Genomic DNA, 23,201 nt, shown 5'->3' with positions numbered 1-23,201 from the left:
CTTTTGGGATTCAAACTCCCCTTTTCTACCATACAAACTTTCAGGTTGATAACTGTTATTTGTGAGGAATGATAGAGGGATACTTATTGGCAATGCAACACATTTTTACATTGATTTTGGGTGAATAGCCATTTTTATTTATTTTTTTAATTTTTATTTATTTTTTATTGTGAAAATACTGCACAGAGGGGTTACAATTACATGGGCAAGATAATGAGTACATTTCTTATCAAGCATTGTAACCTCCTCCTTTGTTTCCCCTTTCCATCCCTTCCCAGCCTCCCCCGCCCCCTCCCATTCCCCCCCAATCCACCCCCCCCCCACACACACCAAAGTTGTAAACTTCATTTTCAACATATGGTAGGCAGGCATTCAGGTACATGACTAGGCTTTTTTGTCAGTGGTTATATTTGGAATCCTCCTACTTTATGACTGAGAGACCAAAAATAAGTTTAGCAGTAATTTAAGACAAAACTAAAACATTTGTCTTACTTTCCAGTAACAGTTAGATCCTGCACCAAGGCAAGGTAACAGTAGAATTATTAAGGGATCAGGCTTCCCTGACCAGTCCAGGAAATTGGGCAGTCTCTCCCCCAACTCTGTCAAGAAAACAGTTAGTACAAGACATAATTCAGCATTTCTGTGGTTAGCCCCACTTATCCATCCAATGATGTATGATTTAACCTATCCTGTAACCACTAAGCTAGAAAGTTCCTGCCCTTACTGGAAATGATCATACCCCTAACCAATGAGCTTGACATCCTTCCCACTGCCACATAAAAACACTGCTGAACATGTGGTCGGGGCTCACAACTCTGACCCACTGCATCGGCAACGATTGTGAGTCCAAGCTTGAACTTGCAAATAAGCGACTCTGCTGTCACTTACATTGATCTTGGTCTCTGGTGGTCTTCGGGGGGTCTTGAGTTCTAGTCTATCAATGATTTCTACTGTTCCTGACATGATGGTATGCACTTATGTGCCCAGATTCTTCCACTGAGATAGAGTCCCTGAACATTTCTGTGTTGGCTGGCCTCTACCTCTTATGCTCCATTCTCAGGCTCCTGCATGTAAAAATATGGGATAGGTTCTGGCAGGGGTGGTATAGCCAAGAATGCCTCTTGCCTTCTATGAGTTTAAAATCCCAAGGGAGACATCACACACACACACACACACACACACACACACACACACACACACACACACACACACACAGAAAAAGAGAGAGAGAGAGAGAGAGAGAGAGAAGAGAGAAGCGCATACATATACAAAATAACTTGAAAATTAGAATTGGAGATCTGGAAAGTTCTTCTCCTTTCTTTCACTTTTCCCCCTCCTCTTTCTCTTTCTTTCTCTTTTTCTATCTCTCCTCTCTCCCTTCCTTCCTTCCTTCCTTCCTTCCTTCCTTCCTTCCTCCTTTCTTTCTTCCTTTCTTTCTTTCTTTCTTTCTTCCTTTCTTTCTTTCTTTCTTTCTTTCTTTCCTTTCTTTCTTTCCTTCCTTCCTTCTTTCTTTCTTTCTTTCTGTCTTTCTTTCTTCTTTTTCTTTCTCTTTCTCTCCCTCCCTCCTTCCCTTCCTCTTTCTGTGCCTTCCTCTCTCTCTGGGGTGTTAATGTCACATAATAGCAGAGAAGAGGGATTTCTTGGACTCTGTCTTTTCTTACCAAGTACCTTTCCACCTGCATGTCCTGAGCAAGAGCATGGGACTGCCCCTCAGGATATGATCTTGAAACGTTCCTACTGCAGTGTCCCATGAGTGGCTCCATGAAACATAGGGCTGGTGAGGAGTTGTGATGAGCTCATAGAAGCATGGACCAGAAAGAAGCAATGCCAAATTCAATTGTGTTGTCTGTAGAAGACAGAATAGATTCTGTATACCTCATTCAGTTTATTAATGCCTGCATGAAGATCACAAAATACCTGGATATATGAAATAGCTCACTTTGATGATTTGTCCCATGTCATGGGAAATGTTGGCTGGGATTTCCTCTTCCTTGGGAAGGAGAGGAGCCTTTTTGACTGAGCATTGACACTTCTGGAGATCCCAAGCTTGTGACAGTCATCCTATCTTGCCTCAGAGTGATTCATAACCTCCTAGGAGTCTATGAATTCCATCTGAGTTTGGATCCCATTGTGGAGGAAGCTACATCAACTCTTCCTGGGGAGAGTTTTCTCTTCCCAGGACTGTGCCTATCAGCACCCTGGTTTGTGAACAGCTGAACCTACAGCTTTCTCACTGTGTCTCCCAGAGCGCAGTAGTACACAGCTGAGTCTGACAGCTGGAGTGAAGATTTCTGCAGGTGGAAGCTGTTGTCACTCTTAACAAGTGTTGCCTGGAAACCCCGGTTCTCTGACCTCGGACTTTGTGTTGAACTCTTCAGGAGTAGCTGAGGGGCTTTATTGAGATATTGTACATACCAGAAAATAAAGGCAATTGAGTAAGTGCTCTGGTAAGTACAGTTGAGGATCAGAGGTGCCCCTTCTGTGAAAGTAACCAAGCCTTCTGTCTGGGTCACTGAGTCTCCACTGCTCCTCCCTGAAAAAATAAGTAACATTGTTATATGAGGAAAAAGGCTAAATATTATCATAATTGTAGGACAAGAACATATTGTTAATATGTAGGATAAACTATTACTTACTGTACATTAAAAGGATCACAAGAACTGAGCAGGTGACAGAAAGCATGTTGTTAGAAGGAAATGATTCTTGCTTCTTGTGATACACCCAGTCGTACAGAGCTCTTTTCTAGAAGGATTGTATTGAAACTCCTCAATCATGAATAAGACCTTCTTTCTGCACATCACTCTGACTTGTGACAAAGGGAGTAGGGGTGTTATACCACCTGAATGCAAATGTGACCTACATTTGAGAGTGCAGCGCCTTCTGATGGTTTTCTGGAAAACTGCAAGACAGTATGTCTGACCCTGATTTTTTTTTAGGTTAAATTCTTTTTTTTTTTAATTTTTATTTATTTTTTATTGTGAAAATACTGTACAGAGGGGTTACAATTACATGGGCAAGATAATGAGTACATTTCTTATCAAGCATTGTAGCCTCCTCCTTTGTTTCCCCTTCCCATCCCTTCCCAGCCTCCCTCCCTCCCCCACCCAATCCTCCCCTCCCCCACACCAAATTTGTAAAGTTCGTTTTCGACATGACAACTTGTATTTCTCATTGTTGCAACGAGTCCACCTGTATTCTTATTTAAACGACTTGTTTTGCCCCTTCCCTTCAACAAATTATATGGACATATAGTGAAAGCAAGGGTTATACTGTGGGGGAGGGACATACAAAGCAACAAAGAAATAATCTTATAAATGTGTTAGAAACAAATGCATGAAAGAAAAAAACCATTTGAATACATATCTTAGGGTTCATTTTCCTAACATCACCTTGTCTGCCCTTCTCTGCTTGACTCATACATATACTAGAAGAGGCAATCCAAAAATTCATAGGGAACAATAAAAGACCCCTATAGCAAAAACGCTCCTCAATGGAAAGAATACTGATGGAGGAATATCAATAACAAATTTCAAACTCTACTATAAAGCCATAGTAATCAAAACAGCTTGGTACTGGCACAAGAACAGACCTCATGACCCTGATTTTTTTATTTCAGTGGACTCCCTTATGAATGGGAGGTAAGTCCCAAGGCCTCCTGTCGATGCCAGAAACCACTAGTAGTACTGGACTCTATGTATGATATGTTTTACCACACAAATACATATATATGTAGACATACACATAAGATTTACTTATAAAGTTAGGCATTTTGTTACAACATGTTGCTGTCTACCAGGACACATGCTATATTCAAATCACCCACAGAGTAGAACATTTTCCATCTGACTAAGCACTCACTATGATCTGCAGCAGTAAGTTTTTCAGTGAGAGTTACAACCAAAAGAACTGGCACATATTTACTTGACAAACTACTTAGCAAGGTCTAGTGATACAGCTCAATGATGGACCACCTATCAAAATATGCAAGGCCCTGAGTTTGATTCCCCATCTCCACGAAAACAAATAAAACAAAGAGTAAACAGTGACTAAAGGGTAGCTAGTTGTGCCCCATGGACATTTTGTACAGGGATGGTTCTCTCCTGAGTGGCAGAGTATAGTGGTGCAAGATTTCACTACAATGCAGAGGGGCATGACACTGAAAACTCATAAACTTTTTATTTCTGGAACTTTCTGTGTAATACTTTTGTATTTTAATTGACGGCAGGTGATTAAAAACCATGTAAAGCAAAGCATCCAATGCAGGAACTGCTATAAGACAGCTCAAGGGGAAGGTATATGCAGAAGGAAAACAGAATCAAATTTCAAGAAGAAAGCCATGGATATGTGCTTTACATATTTACAAGTGTACATAGGATGCTATGCAATTATTCAGAAATTCATTAGCCATGCAATTAACCCAACTCCATAAGATCTGCTCACACCAGGCACACCAAGACTTTTCTACTGGAGACCTCCAAGACTCAGTCACCTCTTGAGAAAAGCCAATCATCTATCCCTGGGTAGTGCCATGGGAGTTGTTTATCTCTAAAAAGCTCTGTCTCCCACCAGGACCACACTAGGGATCAAGCCTCATCACAGGCCTTAGTAGGTCAGACCCCCATTCAAACCACAGCAATGCTTATGTTTCTTAAATGTTGTAATACAGAAAAAACTAACTCCAGTTGCCTGAAGGGTGAGAAAAGTCACATTACACAAAGAATCAAAGCCAATAATAACAATTAACTTTTAAACAAAAACAATGCAGGACAGGACATAACTAAATGACTAAAAGAAAAATATTTTAAATGGATCATGGTTTAAAGGTAAAACTATAAAACTCTTTTGGTGTTTTGTGTGGAATAAAATATGTGACAGCAGTAACACTAAGGTGGAGGAATATGGTAAGTTCCCTTTGACCTAGATCAATTCTGCATTAGAGATACTATGAGGAAGGTCAGGGTCTCAGTGATGTGGATATAGGAATGATTCAGGAAGAAGGATCACTAGGAAGCAGCAGGATCTGGATCCTGACTGACATTATCAATCATCTTATTCACATTGGGTGGAATATGTCTTTGCTATGTTGCAGGTTGTAATGGTTTCATAACCTCAACCAATAAGCTCCTTGAACTACATCTCCTGGGTTTGGTCCTGATCTCCTGTAATAAGTATGTTGTCTGGGAAGACATCAGTAAACAAAACAGAAAAACCTTTATGGGCACCAAATTCAAGGGAGTGAGATGAAGCTGTTAATTCATATAGTGAAGTAAAGAGATCTAATTTGAATAAAAATTTAAGTTAAAATGACTATAATCATTGTATGTCTAAACAGAAGGCTAGATCTCAGCACCAGAGGATCTAGTGTTCTCAGATATTCCTATTTTTTGGGGGGGGTCCGGTGTGGGGCCTGAACTATGGGCCTAGGCACTGTCCCTCAGCTCTTCAGCTCAAGGCTAGTGCTCTACCACTTGAGCCCCAGAGCCACTTCTGGCTTTTTTCTTTTTGCTTATGTGGTGCTGAGAAATTGAACCCAGGGCCTCATGCATGCAAGCCAAGCACTCTACCACTGAGCCACCTTCCCAGCCCCATTTTCCTATTTTTTGTACACCTTATTCTGAGAAATGTGTGTGTGTGTGTGTAAACAAGAAGTCAACTTTGGAAAACACCATGGGTATTGGTGGCCATTGCACCTGTTATTTTTGCCCTGACCCTTTCTTACTTTCAAACTGGCCTGAACCAGAGAAACAGAGTAAGGGAGACTCAACAGCTCTGGAAAAATTCTTACCTTAAAAATATCAATTTGGGACTGAGAAGGTGGCTCAGTGGTAGAATGCTTGCCTTGCATTCATGAGGCCCTGGGTTCCATTCCTTAGCACCACATAAGCAGAAGCAGCACTGTGGCTCAAGTGGTAGAGCACTAGACTTGAGCTGAAGAGTTGAGGGACAGCGCCCAGGCCCAGAGTTCAGGCAAAAAAAAAATCAATTTGTAGGCTGTAATTTAATTCACTTAGGCTACTCAGAGACATTGTTAAGCATTGGAATTCCATTAAGATGTTCTAGCCTTCCTCAGGTGGGCAGAGCAGGATCGGTGGTCTCAGGCAGGGATGAATCTTCACTGTCTTGGGCTGCTGGAGGTAAGTATCACAGTGGGAACAAAGAGAGTTGGCACTCTAATTTTGGTAAAAAAAAAAAAGTGGGTTATATGAGACATAAATCTACCAGGTCACATGACATTTCTTATTCAATACTATTAATAAGGACATGACCTATCATGCAGAAAGAGTTAAGATTCCAAGAACATGTTTCCCGACAGAAACCTTAAAACCCAAGAGGGTATATAATGATCTGTTACAGTCAACCTAGATTAGTCTACTCAGCAAAGCTCTCATTCTGAAGAGAAGAAGAACAAACCTTCAATATTAACCAAAAGCAAGAATAAGTCTTTATTCTCTAGATCAAATCCTTCCTTTGGTGCCTATGCTGTTTTATACCCTTTCTCTAGGAAACCAGAATCACTGTGCTCCCATGTCAGCTGGGTCAGGGGCTCCTGTGGTCGATGCTCCCCATATCTTCATGCTACACTTAGTATGGCTTAGGAAAGGAATTCCAAGACCTACTCAGACCTTACACCAGTACACCAATTTAGATCCACTCTGATTTTTTATCTTTTCCATATCACATTTTTTGCTTTAATTTGTGTCTTTTACTAATCCAGACCTGGTTGCAACTGAGAGTACAGCTAAGTTTTAAACTTTTAATAAAATAACTTAAGACTAAAAATCTCTTTCAAAGTAGATTGTTATTGGGTGTCTAGTCCTAGATAGATTTGAAGATTGCAGTTCAAAGCCAGCCCAGGAAAGGTGAGTCCACAAAACTCTTCAGAAGCAGAGCTGTGACTCCAGTAAGAGCACTAGGTGTGAATGCACAGGTCCTGAGTTTAAGCCCCAGTGCTGGCACAATAAAAGCAAAGTAGAGTATTATGAAGCCTTTATCTCATTTGCATTTCTGTTTTGCTATTACATTCCTCTTGAAATGAATGAACATCTTGAAAAGCTTAATGGAAAAAAGCAAGGCATGTTAATCACTGAAAGAGAATATCTATTATCATATTACATTTACTTTTATACATAAAAGTATCAAAAACTATGGTTAGTAAGAATGTGGTATTAGAATGGGTTAGACATCAAGATGGATGGACAAAGTTGGTGTACATTTATGCTTGTCAATAACACCTCATTTTTTTAAAAAAAGAAGATAGAGAAGCAGGCATAATGTACACTGCTTATGGAAACAGTTTCATAGAGCTTTCATATGCACCTTCTTGTCAAGACATATGCATTAATTGTGTGAAACTTTTGTACATATTTTGAAAGTTTAGAATTGAAAGAAAAAACTGGAAAACATGTCAACTGTAGAATTTTAGACAGGTTTCTTTATAGGATCGTGTGCATGTGTGCACACAATTTGAGGCTGGATTCTTCAATACAAGCTGGGCACAGCCTGAAAGCATTTGTTCCATCCAGGCCTTCAGTCTATTGGATCTGTCCTGCCCACCTTTAGAGGAGCTTTTCACACTGTGCAGAGTGCTAATCACCTATGGAAATAGCTTCACACACACATAGAAATGTGCATTACAAATTGAGACATCAATCTACTCAGACTGATAGTCAAAGTTAACATGACAGAGAACAGTATTCTGTCTTTAATTTCAGGCTCAAGTATTTTCACAATGATAAGAAAGTAAAATAATCAACCCCTACCTGCTATTACTCTTAGCTGCCATCACATCTAGGGAACAGATTGCCCTGTGCTACAGCTCAGGCCTTACTGGGGCCCCCATAGGTTTGTGTGCAGACTGCAGGTGTTGGGGGAGCACTGTGCACTCACTGCACAGAGGTAGGTGGTCGAGTCACTGAACTGGGAGCCTCTAATGTGCAGGGAAAGATAAAGGCTGGCTCTGTTGAGATGCACTGTGAATCTTCCCTCGTGTTTATCACCATTGGAGTATGTAGACATCAGCAGCTCAGGTCCCTTCCCAGAATACTGTCTGTACCACATGAAGTTCTGAGAACCACTGTTCTTATAAGTGCAGTTGAGAGAGACAGTGTATTCCTCTGGAACACTGAGGGACTCAGGATGCTGCTCCACCTCCATTTGTTGGCTGTTCACCCCTGTGCAGAAAGACAAAGGTCAGACAAAGACAATGGTTGAATAGTGGATGCTTTCTCTACAGGCCTCTTACCCTCTCTCATTGACTAGTGAGCACTTTCGTGTTTCTCCTCGCAGACCTGAAATATAAAACAACTACCAACACTGGACTTCATATCCCCATAAAAATGTTAAACTCACAGTTCATGTGAAGCCACAGAATCACTAGTAAGACACTCAGGGATCTCATCATTCTTTCCCTTGGATTCACTGAGGACTCAGAGAATAAAATGTGTCTCATTGAGATATTCTCAGTACTGTGCTTTTGGAAACATAAAAAGACTCTTTTACCTATCAGAAAAACAAGCTTCTTTTCTTCACCCCCCCCCCACTTCAGCAACAAGCTCCTCCCAGCATCCCCTTCACATGCAGTCACTCCCCTCCACACAGTGCACTTGAGAAGGTCCCTTGGGATCCTTGAGAAGATGCTGCCCTCTAATGGTTTCTCAATAATGACTAAAGAATTATTCAGCATCCAGACCCATTTTATGTGAACCTTTGAAAGTAAACCCCATGTTTTAGTGTATAGTAATTGTGCTATGGCTTTCCCTATGGTATTGCCAATGGGCATATATTATATTTTAGTTGGATGAACTTTTTACATTTTTCTCTCTGCCTATCCCCCTTTCCTACTACTGTTTGACAACTCTGTTTCTTTATGCCTTCATCATGCATGAATGCTTATATTTCACTATATTATTCACCATCTTTTATTATCTTTTACTCTCTCTCTCCCAGTTGTTCTTGTGAGACAATCCCACAGGAATAATTATGTTATATATAGATTATGTATAGAGATAATAGATAGATAGACAGATAGATAGATTAGATAGAAAATTTTGGTGCCAGTCCTGGGGCTTGGACTCAGAACCTGTGCACTGTCCTTGAGGTATTTTTGTTCAAGGCTAGCACTCTACCACTTGAGCCACAGCTCAACTTCTGAATTTTTTCTTGGAAATTGGAGACATGAGGCTCACAGACTTGTCTTGCCTAGGCTGGCTTTGAACTAACATCTGAAGATATTATCCTCCTGAGTAGCTAGAATAACAGGTATGAGCCACCTATATCTGGTTTGAAGTGATTTTAAGAGGGAGGACGGGAGGGAGAATGACAGAAAAAATGAGTTTGAGAAGGGTACAATGAATGTTTGTATGAAATTCTCAGAAGGAAAATCCATGTAGAACTAGTATTTGCTAACAAAATGTGAAAAGATAAGACTAACACTAACTTTTTAACAGTAAAAGACTAACACATTTTTACAAACACTAACACTCAAGTTAAATAAATATTTGAGACACAACTGCTGAATATTATTGTGTGAAAATTATTGTTGGATCTAAACTTCTTGAGTATCAAGAGTATGTAGAATAGGCATGAGCCACTTTATCTGTTTACTTAGTGGTTCTTTTTTATGTTTTTTATTGCAAAAATGCTGTACAGAGGAGTTACAGTTACATGAACAAGGTAATGAGTACTGTTCTATTGAGTACTGTTGCCTCCTCATTTGTTTTCCCGCTACCATCCCTTCCCTCCCACCTCCACAACTATCCTCCCCCAACCCCCTGCCCAAAGTTGTAAAGTTCATTTTCAATATAGTATTTTGTACATCTCGGTGTTACAATGGGTCAACCTGTACCCCTATTTAGCGTTTTGTTTTTTTTCTTCCCCTTCCCGAATTAGAGAAGTGTATATACAAGACTCAGGGCACCAAAATCAAATACAGTGAAAATGGGTTATACCATGGGGGAGGAACTTACAAAGCAACCAAAAAATCACATGATACATTAAAAATACGTTAGAAACAATACCAAGAAAAAAAAAGATATTTGTATCCCTATCTTGGTTTTCATTCCGCTTGACATCATTTTATATGTACATAGCTTTTGGCCTTTTCTGCTTGACCTACATATGTACTAGTTATTGCAAATAAGGGAAACCATGGGATCTATGTTTCTTTGTGCCCAGCTTACTTCACTTCACTTAATATAATTTTCCCAAGTATTTCCATTTCCTCACAAATGGGGCAATGCCATTCTTTCCGATGGAGGCATAGAATTCATATAAATGTGTGTGTGTGTGTGTGTGTGTGTGTGTGTGTGTGTGTGACATTTTCTTGATCTACTCATCTATTAAAGGACATCTGGGTTGGTTCCATATCTTAGCTATGGTAAATAATGCTGCAACAAATATAGATGTGCTGGTAGCTAGCCTTGGTATGGTATTGTTTTTGATCATTTGGGTAAATGTCCAAAAGTAGGATTTCAGGGTCATAGGGGAGTTCTCTGTGGAGTCTTTTTAAAAAAAAATATTATTATTATTATTATTATGGAAATACCATACAGAGGGGTTACAATTACATGGGCAAGATAGTGAGTACATTTCTTATCAAGCATTGTTGCCTCCTCCTTTGTTTCCCCATACCAGCCCTTCCCTTCTCCACTCCCCCACCCCCACACCCCCCACCACCACTCCCCCAGCCCACACCCTGCCAAAGTTGTAAAGTTCGTTTTTCCAAGTAAGGTCTTATACATCTCATTGTTGTAATGAGTCCACCTGTAATCCTATTTAAACAGTTTGTTTTTTCCCTTCCCCTCTAGAAATTATATCAACATCAAATACAGTGAAAGCAAGGCGTATACCCTGGTGAAAGTACATACAAAGCAACAAAGAAATCATCTTATAAATACGTTGGAAACAATCACAAGGAAGATAAAAGAACATTTGAATCCTTACCTGGGGTTCATTTCACCTAACATCAACTTGTCTGACAGTTTCTGTTTGTCTCAGACATATACTAGTTATTGCAAATAAGGAAAACAATGGGACCTATATTTCTTCTTTTTACATGAAAAGTAAATATTTATTACTGGAGAAGAGAAAAATGTACACAGAAAGTCTGTATTCTTTCTGTTCAAGCACTGGTTGTAAAATAAGATCCAAATGCCAACTTTGAAGATATTTACAAGAATAACTTTTTCTAAATACATAACCATTTCCTGTGAGGTGGACTTTTTAAAATACAAAGTCTATACTGAAAACTAACTACAGTTTCTAAGAAGATTAGAGGAAGTAGTAACAGAAGATGTATTACTTTTTACTGCTAAATATAAAAGGGATACAGTGATGTGATTCTTAAATGTTTAATTGCTTGATTTGAACAGAGTAATGAAAAAAATCAAGACAGACTGGCTTTAAGACTTTTTGTATTCAATTCTTTCTACTTTCACATCATCTCCAATTAGCTGATGGATGTATGTGACCACTGTGGAAGCCTGGATGTCCATCAGCACAAACGATGGAATAATATATGTGTCCAAGGCATTATATGCCTCAGTGGCAGAACCTGGGTTAATGTAGAATTTATTTTCATGTTCAAATGCTTCAAATTTATGAGTGTGTCCTGAGATAAGAATGTCCTCATCGAACTGCCTCTGCAGCAGGGCCAGGCTGGCCATGTCTCCCTACCAAATGACCTGATCTCCGTGGATCAAACCTATTTTGGGCTGTCCCCCGGTCACAAATTTCTGTTCCAGGTAATTCAGGTTCTCATCGAAGTCCCCGCTCAGGATACGGAAGTCACCAGCCAGTCTTGAGATAGTCATAACTCTCTTTGGTGCAAAGGTTTCCAGTGCAGAGAATGTGCTGTATCTCTCCCAGTGCCAGCAGTTTTTGGAAATTAGCTGGGAAACTGTTGCACCGGTGAGGGATATGCAGATCTCCTAACACCAACACCAACTTGGCATACAAAGAGTAATCTTCACTCTACGGAAATTCTCTTCAGATATGGATTGAAGTACAGTTATTGTGGGAAGCATCCTGTCATGCTGCTTTGCCAGCACCGCAGCCCTCTTCCCCTAACTTGACCTGTATTTCTTTGGGCCTGGCTTACTTTACTTAATATGATTTTTTCCAATTCTTTCCATTTCCTAACAAATAGGTCAATGCCATTCTTTCTGATGTAGGCATAGAATTCAACTGTGTATATATACCACATTTTCTTGATCCATTCATCTACTGAGAGGCATCTGGGTTGGTTCCATATCTTAGCTATGGTAAATGATGCTGCAATAAACATAGTTGTGCTGGTAGCTTTACTATGATCTTGTTTGTGATCATTTGGGTAAATGCCCAAAAGTGGGATTGCTGGGTAATAGGGGAGCTCTATGTGGAGTCTTTTGAGGAACCTCTATACTGCTTTCAAAGTGGTTGAACAAGTTTACACTCCCACCAACAATGTAGTGAGATTCCCTTCTGTCCACATCCACTCCAGCATCTGTTGTTATTAGAGTTCTTGATTATAGCCATTCTTACTGGGGTGAGGTGATATCTCATTGTTGTTTTGATTTGCATTTCTTTTATGGCTAGAGAGGTTGAACATTTCTTCATGTGTCTATTGGGCATCCTTCTTTCCTCTTCAGAGAAGTTTCTCTTTAAGTCTTTAGCCCACTTATTTATTGGGCAGTTGTTTCTTTGGAGATTTGTTTTTGGGAATACCTGGATATTTGAAATAGTTCACTTTGATGATTTCATCCATGTCATGGGAAATGTTGGCTGGGATTTCCTCTTCCTTGGGAAGGAGAGGGGCCTTTTGAACTGAGCATTGACACTTCTGGAGATCACAAGCTTGTGACAGTCATCCTATCTTGCCTCAGAGTGATTCATAAACTCCTAAGAGGCTATGAATTCCACCTGAGATTGGATCTCATTCTGGAGGAAGCTACATCAACTTTGCCTAGAGAGAATTTTCTCCCCCCAGGACTGTGCCTATCAGCACCCTGGTTTATGAACAGCTGAACCTACAGATTTCTCACTGTGTCTCCCAGAGCGCAGAGGTACAGAGCTGAGTCTGACAGCTGGAGTGAAGATTTCTGAAGGTGGAAGGAGTTGTTACTCTTAACAAGAGTTGCCTGGAAACCCCAGTTCTCTGACTTCGGACTTTGTGTTGAACTCTTCAGAAGTAGCTGAGGGGCTTTATTGAGATATTGGACATACCAGAAAATAAAGACATTTGAGTAAGTGCTCTGGTAAGTACAGTTGAGGATCAGAGGTGTCCCCTCTCTGAAAGTAACCAAGCCTTCTGTCTGGGTCACTGAGTCTCCACTGGTCCTCCCTGAAAAGATAAGTAACATTGTTATATGAAGAAAAAGGCTAAATATTATCAAGATTTTAGGACAAGGACATATTGTTAATATATAGGATAAAATGTTACTTACTGCACACTAAAAGGATCACAAGAACAGAGAAGGTGACAGAAAGCATGTTGTTAGAAGGAAATGATTCTTGCTCCTTGTGATACACCCAGTCATACAGAGCTCTTTTCTAGCAGGATTGTATTGAAACTCCTCACTCATGAATAAGACCTTCTTTCTGCACATCACTCTGACTTGTGACCACAAAGGGAGTAGGGGTGTTATACCACCTGAATGCAAATGCGACCTACATTTGAGAGTGCAGCGCCATCTGGTGGTTTTCTGGAAAACTGCAAGACAGTATGGCTGACCCTGATTTTTTTTTTTTAGGTTAAATTCTTTTTTTTTTTAATTTTTATTTATTTTTTATTGTGAAAATACTGTACAGAGGGGTTACAATTACATGGGCAAGATAATGAGTACATTTCTTATCAAGCATTGTAGCCCCCTCCTTTGTTTCCCCTTCCCATCCCTTCCTAGCCTATCCCCCCCATCCTCCACCCAATCCTCCCCTCCCCCACACCAAAGTTGTAAAGTTCGTTTTCGACATGACAACTTGTACTTCTCATTGTTGCAATGGGTCCACCTGTATTCTTATTTAAACGACTTGTTTTTCCCCTTCCTTTCCACAAATTATACCAACATCAAGTACAGTGAAAGCAGGGGTTATACTGTGGGGGAGGGACATACAAAGCAACAAAGAAATAATCTTATAAATGCGTTAGAAACAAATGCATGAAAGAAAAAACCATTTGAATACATATCTTAGGGTTCATTTTCCTAACATCACCTTGTCTGCCTTTTTCTGCTCGACTCATACATATACTAGAAGAGGCAATCCAAAAATTCATATGGAGCAATAAAAGACCCCAATAGCAAAAATGCTCCTCAATGGAAAGAACACTGATGGAGGAATATCAATACAAAATTTCAAACTCTACTATAAAGGCATAATAATCCAAACAGCTTGGTACTGGCACAAGAACAGACCTCATGACCCTGATTTTTTTATTTCAGTGGACTCCCTTATGAATGGGAGGTAAGTTCCAAGGCCTCCCATCAATGCCAGAAACCACTAGTAGTACTGTACTCTATGTATGATATGTTTTACCACACAAATGCATATATATGTAGACATACACATAAGATTTACTTATAAAGTTAGGTATTTTGTTACAACACGTTGCTGTCTACCAGTACACATGCTATATTCAAATCACCCATAGAGTAGAACATTTTCCATCTGACTATCTACCCACTATGATCTGTAGCAGTAAGCTTTTCAGTGAGAGTTACAACCAAAAGAACTGGCACATATTTACTTGACAAACTATTTAGCAAGGTCTAGTGATACAGTTCAATGATGGACCACCTATCAAAATATGCAAGGCCCTGAGTTTGATTCCCCATCTCCACAAAAACAAATAAAACAAAGAGTAAACAGTGACTAAAGGGTAGCTAGTTGTGCCCCATGGACATTTTGTACAGGGATGGTTCTCTCCTGAGTGGCAGAGCACAGTGGTGCAAGATTTCACTACAATGCAGAGTGGCATGACACTGAAAACTCATAAACTTTTTATTTCTGGAACTTTCTGTGTATTTTAATTGATGGCAGGTGATTAAAAACCATGTAAAGCAAAACATCCAATGCAGGAACTGCTATAAGACAGCTCAAGGGGAAGGTATATGCAGAAGGAAAACAGAATCAAATTTCAAGAAGAAAGCCATGGATATGTGCTTTACATATTTACAAGTGTACATAGGATGCTATGCAATTATTCAGAAATTCATTAACCATGCAGTTAACCCAACTCCATAAGATCTGCTCACACCAGGCTCGCCATGACTTCTCCACTCGAGACCTCCAAGACTCAGCCACCTCTTGAGAAAAACCAATCATCTATCCATGGGGCAGTGCCATGGGGAGTTGTTTATCTCTAAAAAGCTCTGTCTCCCATCAGGACCACACTAGGGATCAAGCACTGCTTATGTTGCTTAAATGTTTTAATACAGAAAAAACTAACTGCAGTTGCCTGAAGGGTGAGAAAAGTCATATTACACAAAGAATCAATTAACTTTTAAACAAAAACAATGCAGGGCAGAACACAACTAAATGACTAAAAGAAAACTATTTTAAATGGATCATGGTTTAAAGGCAAAACTATAAAACTCTTTTGGTGTTGTATGTTGAATAAAATATGTGACAGCAATAGCACTAATTTGGAGGAATATGGTAAGTTCCTTTTGACCAATATGAGATGGCAGAAAGATTTTAAAATCAGGCTGTGATTAGTTAAATATGTATTCTACAAACCATTCCTTCCCAAAGTTAATGGCCTCAGAACTGCATGTATGGTCCAGAGGAAAACTCCAAGGACTAGAGAAATGTAGAGGGCTATCAGTTAATAAAAATATTTATAAAGTCCACTAACGACTACACATCACATATCACATAGGCGCTGAAAATCTTCAACAGCTTTGTGCTTATGATAGTGAAAAAGACAAATGATGCTTCATCCCTTACACACATAGTTGCTATAGGTCAAGCTTCATGAGAAAAGGCTACATTTGGATGGCAAAAGTCTGAGCATATTGAACTTAGGACATGTAGGTGAACTTGCTCAAGTAACACAGTTCTAGTATTTCTTTTGGAAGCCCAGTTCTATGTGCTCAACTTTACTAGCCAGGCTTTCTTTACTCTAGAGGTTCTAATATTTGTCTCCTGACTATGTATTTCACTAAGGAGTCTAGGAATCTGTTAAAGATGTTGTCTACTCTGTGTCTGCTGGCCTGTTTTATCAACTTCCTTTTAATATTTGTGTTAGTGAAACAAAGACCTGCATATGTAAATGGGCAGTTTTCATGGCTTATTGTTTTAAGTAATGTTTTGACTTAATACAAGGCATGCTGGTAGAGAGGAAGTAGTTCTCTGCTACCTGCCTGGATTTTATTACTGTTGCTTATATAGGTCTTTATAGGCTATGCTATTCCTGTAAACAATATGACCAGTACTAAAATTAGAATGTTAGTAATAATCCAATCATGACTAAAATTATGACTAAAATCATGACTAAATCCAATATGGACAACTATTATAAGATACCTTGAGGAAAAGTGTATGCAGAAAGAAAATAGAATGTGATTCCATAGAAAATGGCCTGAACATAAGAATAATCTTCAGAGGATAGATGTTCACTCTAGTAGCCTTGTCACCAGTTAAAAAGCATTTACACTGTTTAACTCAATAAAATTTATGTGGTGCTTTGTATTAATATTGAACAATTGTTCAGAAGCTATGATTAAATGACTAGAAATTCATTGTACCTGGAGATGTTGAGGTGCCAGGAGAGACTAAATGACTTTACATGCAGCACAAATGGTTGAGATCATCTCCAGGATTGGGAGGGACAGAAATGAAAAATTTAGATATCAGAAGATGGTGGGTGCTCCCCAATTTTATTCTTGAAATAGACTGTGTATGCTAAAGTACAAAGTCAGGATAAGTGGCACATAAGAGCCACATCAAGAAATTCACCTGCAACATAATTTCACTGAAGTGAAATCCTCTGGGAACAGAGGTGACCAATGCTGTGTCTTGTATGAGGGCAAGTTGCACTTTGGGAAATGAGATAGATTATGGGGAGGGGACCTTGGGAACAGAGAAGCAGTTTAAATGCTCTCACAAGAAACCACATGTGAGGTGCTGGTCTCAACTGAGGACAGCCTCAACAGGTGACAAGAACAAGTTCAGTCCCACCTCATTACATACTGCACTCTTGGCACTGGGAGCAGAGCATCTTGGTGAAGATGTACAGAAGTAGCCACGCCCTTTACTGAAGGATTGTATTTACATAGCATCTCTAAATGAGGGCACAGCATCAGAGGCACTGGGGATAATAAGGATGATGTGAAATGTCTTCTCAGAAGAAGATAATAAGATACATAGGACAAGATTTGAAACTTTACTGAAGTATAATGTATATTCAGAAAAATGCATAAAGCCTTAGTGCAGAACTTGTGAATTTTCATAAATTAACTCACCCATGTAACCAGCATGCTGATAATAAAGCTAAGCATTACCAACATCCTATAATCTTTGTTTGTTTTAACTCCTAGCCCCATCTCTCTATGGAAATAACTTCTGTCCCCAGTCTCATAATTTATAACTTGATAGAAGAGTTTTATCTATTTTTAATGTCTTTTCTATCTGACACTTTCACTTTATAATGTTTGTGAAATATATTCCACATTGAGTATACATAAAGTTTATTAACCTTTGTTGCTTCGTTGTACCCCATTTTCATAAGTTAAAGGTCCTCAAAACAGCCAGTGGGCACCTGGGTTGTTCTTTCCATTTTAAAACCTATAATTATTGATACAATAAATATCTTCACTGTATACATTTTATATCCATAGAGTAACTGTTACATATTATTGAGAATATGCCTAGAAGCAGAATTTCTGGGCCATGGGGAATATATACACTCACATTTAATAGATACTGACAAATGGTTTTAAAACTATCAATTCACATTCGCTGTAGCATTACATGTAAATACTTTTGGCCTTATGTTTCATCAACATTTGAGGTTGATTGTATGTTTCATCGTAACCATGCTGTTCATGATATAGTTATAGATAAGAATTTTGTCAGACATACCACAATGTACCAAACAGCAAGTGCCACTCAGGGATAAAATGTGATTGGGAAACTGAAAGAGGAAGCATATCATCTGCTGTGTCAGATCTTGGGAAACAAGGGTCATGACTTTACAACTTCCAGAACCACAGTACATTTCCTAGATCTGCTTATAAATTATGAAATGGAAATATTTAGAGATTTAGGTATTTCTCAGACTCCCATGCACAGAAAAAGAATCCATTCCTCACCTGCTATGCCCCCTTTTTCTCTAGGATGTGAGTTCAGTCAGAACCTTAGCCTGCAGAGATGGAGAGAGATCCTCTGTGTAGTCCCTGGAAGAGACTTGGATCTGTGAGGGACTTGGGAGCTCCTGTGCCCTATGGGCAGAAGGCAAGGAGGAGTCTGTGATCAGCAATGGGCATCACTTTCTCCTTACTTCCCAGACTGGCTTGTAAATTTCAAATCTAAGACAACTGTGTTTGAACCTGCGTATGGGATGGGACTGTTCTTTTCGCTGTTACCTCACTTTACAAATGAAAGGAATTGAATTAGTGACCTGTCCTGCTTTAAGGATATTGAAAATGTATTCATCCCTCTTTTCTGTTTATGTGGTACTGAGGAATCAAACCCAGGGCTTCATGAATGCTAGGCAAGCATTCTACCACTAAGCTGCATTCCCAACTCATTCTCTCTTAAGAGTTGAAAACTCTACAACATACAGAGATTTAGTGTCTCAAAACATCTAGTAGTTATATGCTTCTCAAGGGAAAGATGCTTGTTTTTATTGGGAAGCTTTGCGGGGTTGTTTCCTTTTAAAATACTGCAAACAAACCAGTTGAAGGTTGACATGGATATTGATAGGGATTTGGAGCATTGCTTGTTGGTCTTCCAGCAAATATAAGAAATTTTGTCTTAAGTTACCTGGCCAGGGGATTAAAAGAGCCTGCTGACCCTGAGAACAGCACCCACATGCTAACAGCTGTCTGTTTTGGTCTATTCGGGGCGTGTCAGGAGGGTGAATGTAGGCAGAGGGGCAGCTGATATGGGGCCATTTACCACACAGCTGAGTTTTAGGTAGTGACAGGATGCTGCATGGTTCAGGTGGTTTTGATTCTCCCTCTGAAAGCATGGCAAGGAGAGGTATATTGTTATGGAAAGAGTACAGGATTGAGAATGTGACACAGGCCCACTAAGCTCTACCTGTGTCTTAACAGTGAGTGGTGTGAACTGACTCTCTATTGTGTCAGGAGTCAAGCTCTAAACCTGGGTAATACTCTGTGTGTGTGTGTGTGTGTGTGTGTGTGTGTGTGTGTGTGTGTATAAGTTTATATTTATATGTAATTTTATTTAATTCTTGAATCCACAAGCCATTTTACAAATGATAACACTAAGGCACTAACAGGTTAAAGAAGAGGTCAAAGGTCAGCAGATATCTGAAAGGTTTCAAATTATTCAATTCTAGAAGTTCAATGAGCTATCCACTGCACAACAGAGCTTCTGCTATTCATTGGTAACACAAAACCAAACACTCTCCATTGGGTTTAGGACTAATGGGAGGTTTATCCTGCACTATGAAATGCCAGTTTGTCACTGACAATTTTTTGATTTGTTATCCATCTATGAGTTACACATTGTGTTTGGTATATATATGTGTGTGTGTGTGTGTGTGTGTGTGTGTGTGTGTGTGTGTGTGTGTGTGTGTGTATGTGTGTGTGTGTGAGTGTGTGTGTGTGTATTGTCTTTTTAATCTGTCAGTTCCTCAGCAAGTTTCATTTTATTACTTTTGTTTATTGGCTTCTGGCAACATAGAAGGATACAAAATTAACACACAAAAACCAGTAGCTTTTCTGTACACCAACAATAATGAGAGGAAAATTGGTAAACACCCCTTTACAGTAGCTGCAAAAAATACCAGCGGGTACTAGTGGTTTATATTTGTAATCCTAGTTTTTTAGGAAGCTGAGATCAGGGGATCATGGTTTTAAGCCAGACCCAGCAAGAAAGTTCACAAGATTCCAATTTACCAGCAAAGAACCAGAAGTGAAGCTGTGATTCAAGTTGTAGAGTGTTAGCCTTGAACAAATAAGCTACCCAGGCTCTGAGTTCAAGTCCCAGTATGAGCACACAGAGACAAAGACACAGACATACACAGTACCACCTATAGGGATAAACTAACCAACAGGTAAATTATCTCTAGAATAGAAGTTAGGGAATCATACTGGTTCAGGAACCTAGACAACTCTTCCACAGATTAGAACAGACTAGTTGATCTGCTAGGATTTCTATTTCATTTTGTTACTTGTTTATTTTGTTTCCCCCTTGTTTTGTTAGAATTCCAGTTTTGATTTTGAATTCATCTCTAGGCAAGGGATACTAGACCAGTTCTGCATTAATGACACTATGAAGAAGGTCAGGGTCTCAGTGATGGTGGATGTAGGAATGATTCATTTTAAAGGCCACTTAGACAGGAAGAAGGATCACTAGGAAGCAGCAGGACTTGGATCCTGACTGACATTATCTATCATCTTATTCACAGTGGATGGGATATGTCTTTGTTATGTTGCAGGTTGTAATGGTTTATTCATAACCCCAACCAATAAGCTCCTTGAACTACACCTCCTGGGTTTGGTCCTGATCTCCTGTAATAAGTATGTTGTCTGGGAAGACATCAGTTAACAAAACGGACAAGCCTTTATGGACACCAAACTCAAGGGAGTAAAATGAAGCTGTTAAATCATATAGTAAAGTAAAAAGATTTAATTTGAATAAAAATTTGAGTTAAAATGACTATAATCATTGTATGTCTAAGCAGAAGGCTAGATCTCAGCACCAGAGGATGTAGTGTTCTCAATTATTCCTATTTTTTTGTACATCTTATTCTGAGAAATGTGTGTGTGTGTGTGTGTGTGTGTGTGTGTGTGTGTAGACAAGAAGTCAACATTGGAAAACAATATGGGTGTTGGTGACCATTGCATCTGTGATTGTGGCCCTGACCCTTTCTTACTTTCAAACTGGCCTGAACCAGAGAAACAGAGTAAGGGAGACTCAACAGCTCTGGGAAAATTCTTACCTTTAAAATGTAAGGCTTACCTTAAAAAGGCTGGGAAGGTGGCTCAGTGGTAGAATGCTTGCCTTGCATTCATGAGGCCCTCAGCACCACATAAGCAGAAAAAGCCGAATGTGGCACTGTGGCTCAAATGGTAGAGTGTTAGTTTTGAGCTGAAGAGCTGAGGGACAGCACCCAGGCCCAGAGTTCAGACCCCACAACCAGCAAAAAAAATAATCAATTTGAAGACTATAATTTACTTCACTTAGGCTTGTTACAGACATTATTAAACACTGGAATTCCATTGAGATGCTCTAGCCTTCCACAGGTAGACAGAATGGAATCGGTGGTCTCAGGCAGGGATGAATCTTCACTGTCTCGGGCTGCTGGAGGTAAGTATTACAGTGGGAACAAAGGGAGCTGGCACTTTAATTTTGGTAAAAAAGTGAGTTATATGAGACTCATATATATAAAAATCTACAAGGTCACATGACATTTCTTATTCAATACTATGGTTAAGGACATGACCTATATTGCAGAAAGAGTTAAGATTCCAATAACATGTTTCTTGACAGAAACCTTAAAAGCCAAGAGGGTATGTAATGATCTGTTGCAGTCAACCTAGATTAATCTACTCAGCAAAGCTCTCATTCTGAAGTGAAGAAGAACAGACTTTCAGTATTAACCAAAAGCAAGAATAAGTCTTTATTCTCTAGATCAAACTCCTTCCTTTGGTGCCTATGCTGTTTTACACCCTTTCTCAAAAATCTTTCTCAAGGAAACCAGAATCACTGTGCTCCCCTGTCAGCTAGCCCCCATGTCAGGGGCTCTTTGTGTCTGTGGTCGATGCTCCGCACATCTCCATGCTACACTTTGTATGGTTCAGGAAAGGAATTCCAAGACCTACTCAGCCCTTACACCAATACACCAATTTAGATCCACTCTGATTTTTTATCTTTTCTATATCACATGTTTGCTTTAATTTGTGTCCTTTACTAATCCAGACCTGGTTGCAATTGAGAATACAGATAAATTTTAAACCTTTAATAATATAACTTGACCAAAATCTCTTTCAAAATAGAATGTTATTAGGTTTCTAGTCCTAGATAGATTTGAAGATCACAGTTCAAAGCCAACCCAGGAAAGATGAGTCCACAAAACTCTCCAGAAGCAGAGCTGTGACTCCAGATAGAGCACTAGGTGTGAATACACAGGTCCTGAGTTTAAGTCCCAGTACTGGCACAAAAAAAGCAAAGTAGAGTATTATGAAGCCTTTATCTCATTTGCATTTCTGTTTTGCTATTACATTCCTCTTGAAATGAATGAACATTTTGAAAAGCTTAATGGAAAAAAGCAAGGCATATTAATCACTGAAAGAGAATATCTATTATCATATTACATTTACTTTTATACATACAAGTATCAAAAACCATGGTTAGTAAGACTGTGGTATTAGACTGGATTAGACATCAAGATGGATGGACAAAGTTGGTGCACATTTTTGCTTGTCAATCACACCTCATTTTTTTTTAAAAAAGAAGATAGAGAATCAGGTATAATGTACACTGCTTATGATAATAGTTTCATAGATCTTTCATACACACTTTCTTGTCAAGACATATGCTTTAATTGTGTGAACCTTTTGTGCATATATAGTTTAGAATTGAAAGAAAAAACTGGAAAACATGTCAACTGTAGAATTTTAGACAGGTTTCTTTATAGGATCGTGTGCATGTGTGCACACAATTTGAGGCTAGATTCTTCAATACAAACTGGGCACAGCCTGAAAGCATTTGTTCCATCTAGGACTTCAGTCTATTGGATCTGTCCTGCCCACCTTTAGAAGAGCTTTTCACACTGTGCAGAGTGCTAATCACCTATGGAAATAGCTTCTCACACACATAGAAATGTGCATCACAAATTGAGACATCAATCTACTCAGACTGATAGTCAAAGTTAACCACAACAGAGAACAGTATTCTGTCTTTAATTTCCCTTCAGCTCAAGTATTTTCACAATGATAAGATAGTAAAATAATAAACTCCTGCCTGCTATTGCTCTTAGCTACCATCACATCTAGGGCACAGAATAATTGCCCTGTGCTACAGCTAAGGCC

At 39.3% G+C, this 23,201-nt stretch overlaps 1 pseudogene and 2 gene segments (V, D, J or C); all 3 read right to left on the bottom strand.

Annotated features, from left to right (window-relative positions):
* Positions 1 to 2,136: 2,136 nt before the first annotated feature.
* LOC122125392 lies at positions 2,137 to 2,784 on the bottom strand. The segment is given in 2 exon segments: positions 2,137 to 2,533; positions 2,637 to 2,784. Coding segments are annotated over 2 exon segments (360 nt in total).
* Positions 2,785 to 7,824: 5,040 nt separating this feature from the next.
* LOC122125435 lies at positions 7,825 to 8,431 on the bottom strand. The segment is given in 2 exon segments: positions 7,825 to 8,171; positions 8,350 to 8,431. Coding segments are annotated over 2 exon segments (399 nt in total).
* Positions 8,432 to 11,333: 2,902 nt separating this feature from the next.
* LOC122125434 lies at positions 11,334 to 19,168 on the bottom strand (annotated as a pseudogene).
* Between the last annotated feature and the right edge of the window lie 4,033 nt (positions 19,169 to 23,201).

The sequence above is a fragment of the Dipodomys spectabilis genome, unplaced genomic scaffold, assembly GCF_019054845.1.
Source record: "Dipodomys spectabilis isolate Male_0828 unplaced genomic scaffold, ASM1905484v1 ptg000265l, whole genome shotgun sequence".
Classification (NCBI taxonomy): Eukaryota; Metazoa; Chordata; class Mammalia; order Rodentia; family Heteromyidae; genus Dipodomys; species Dipodomys spectabilis.
This window is presented reverse-complemented; position numbering and strand designations above follow the sequence as displayed.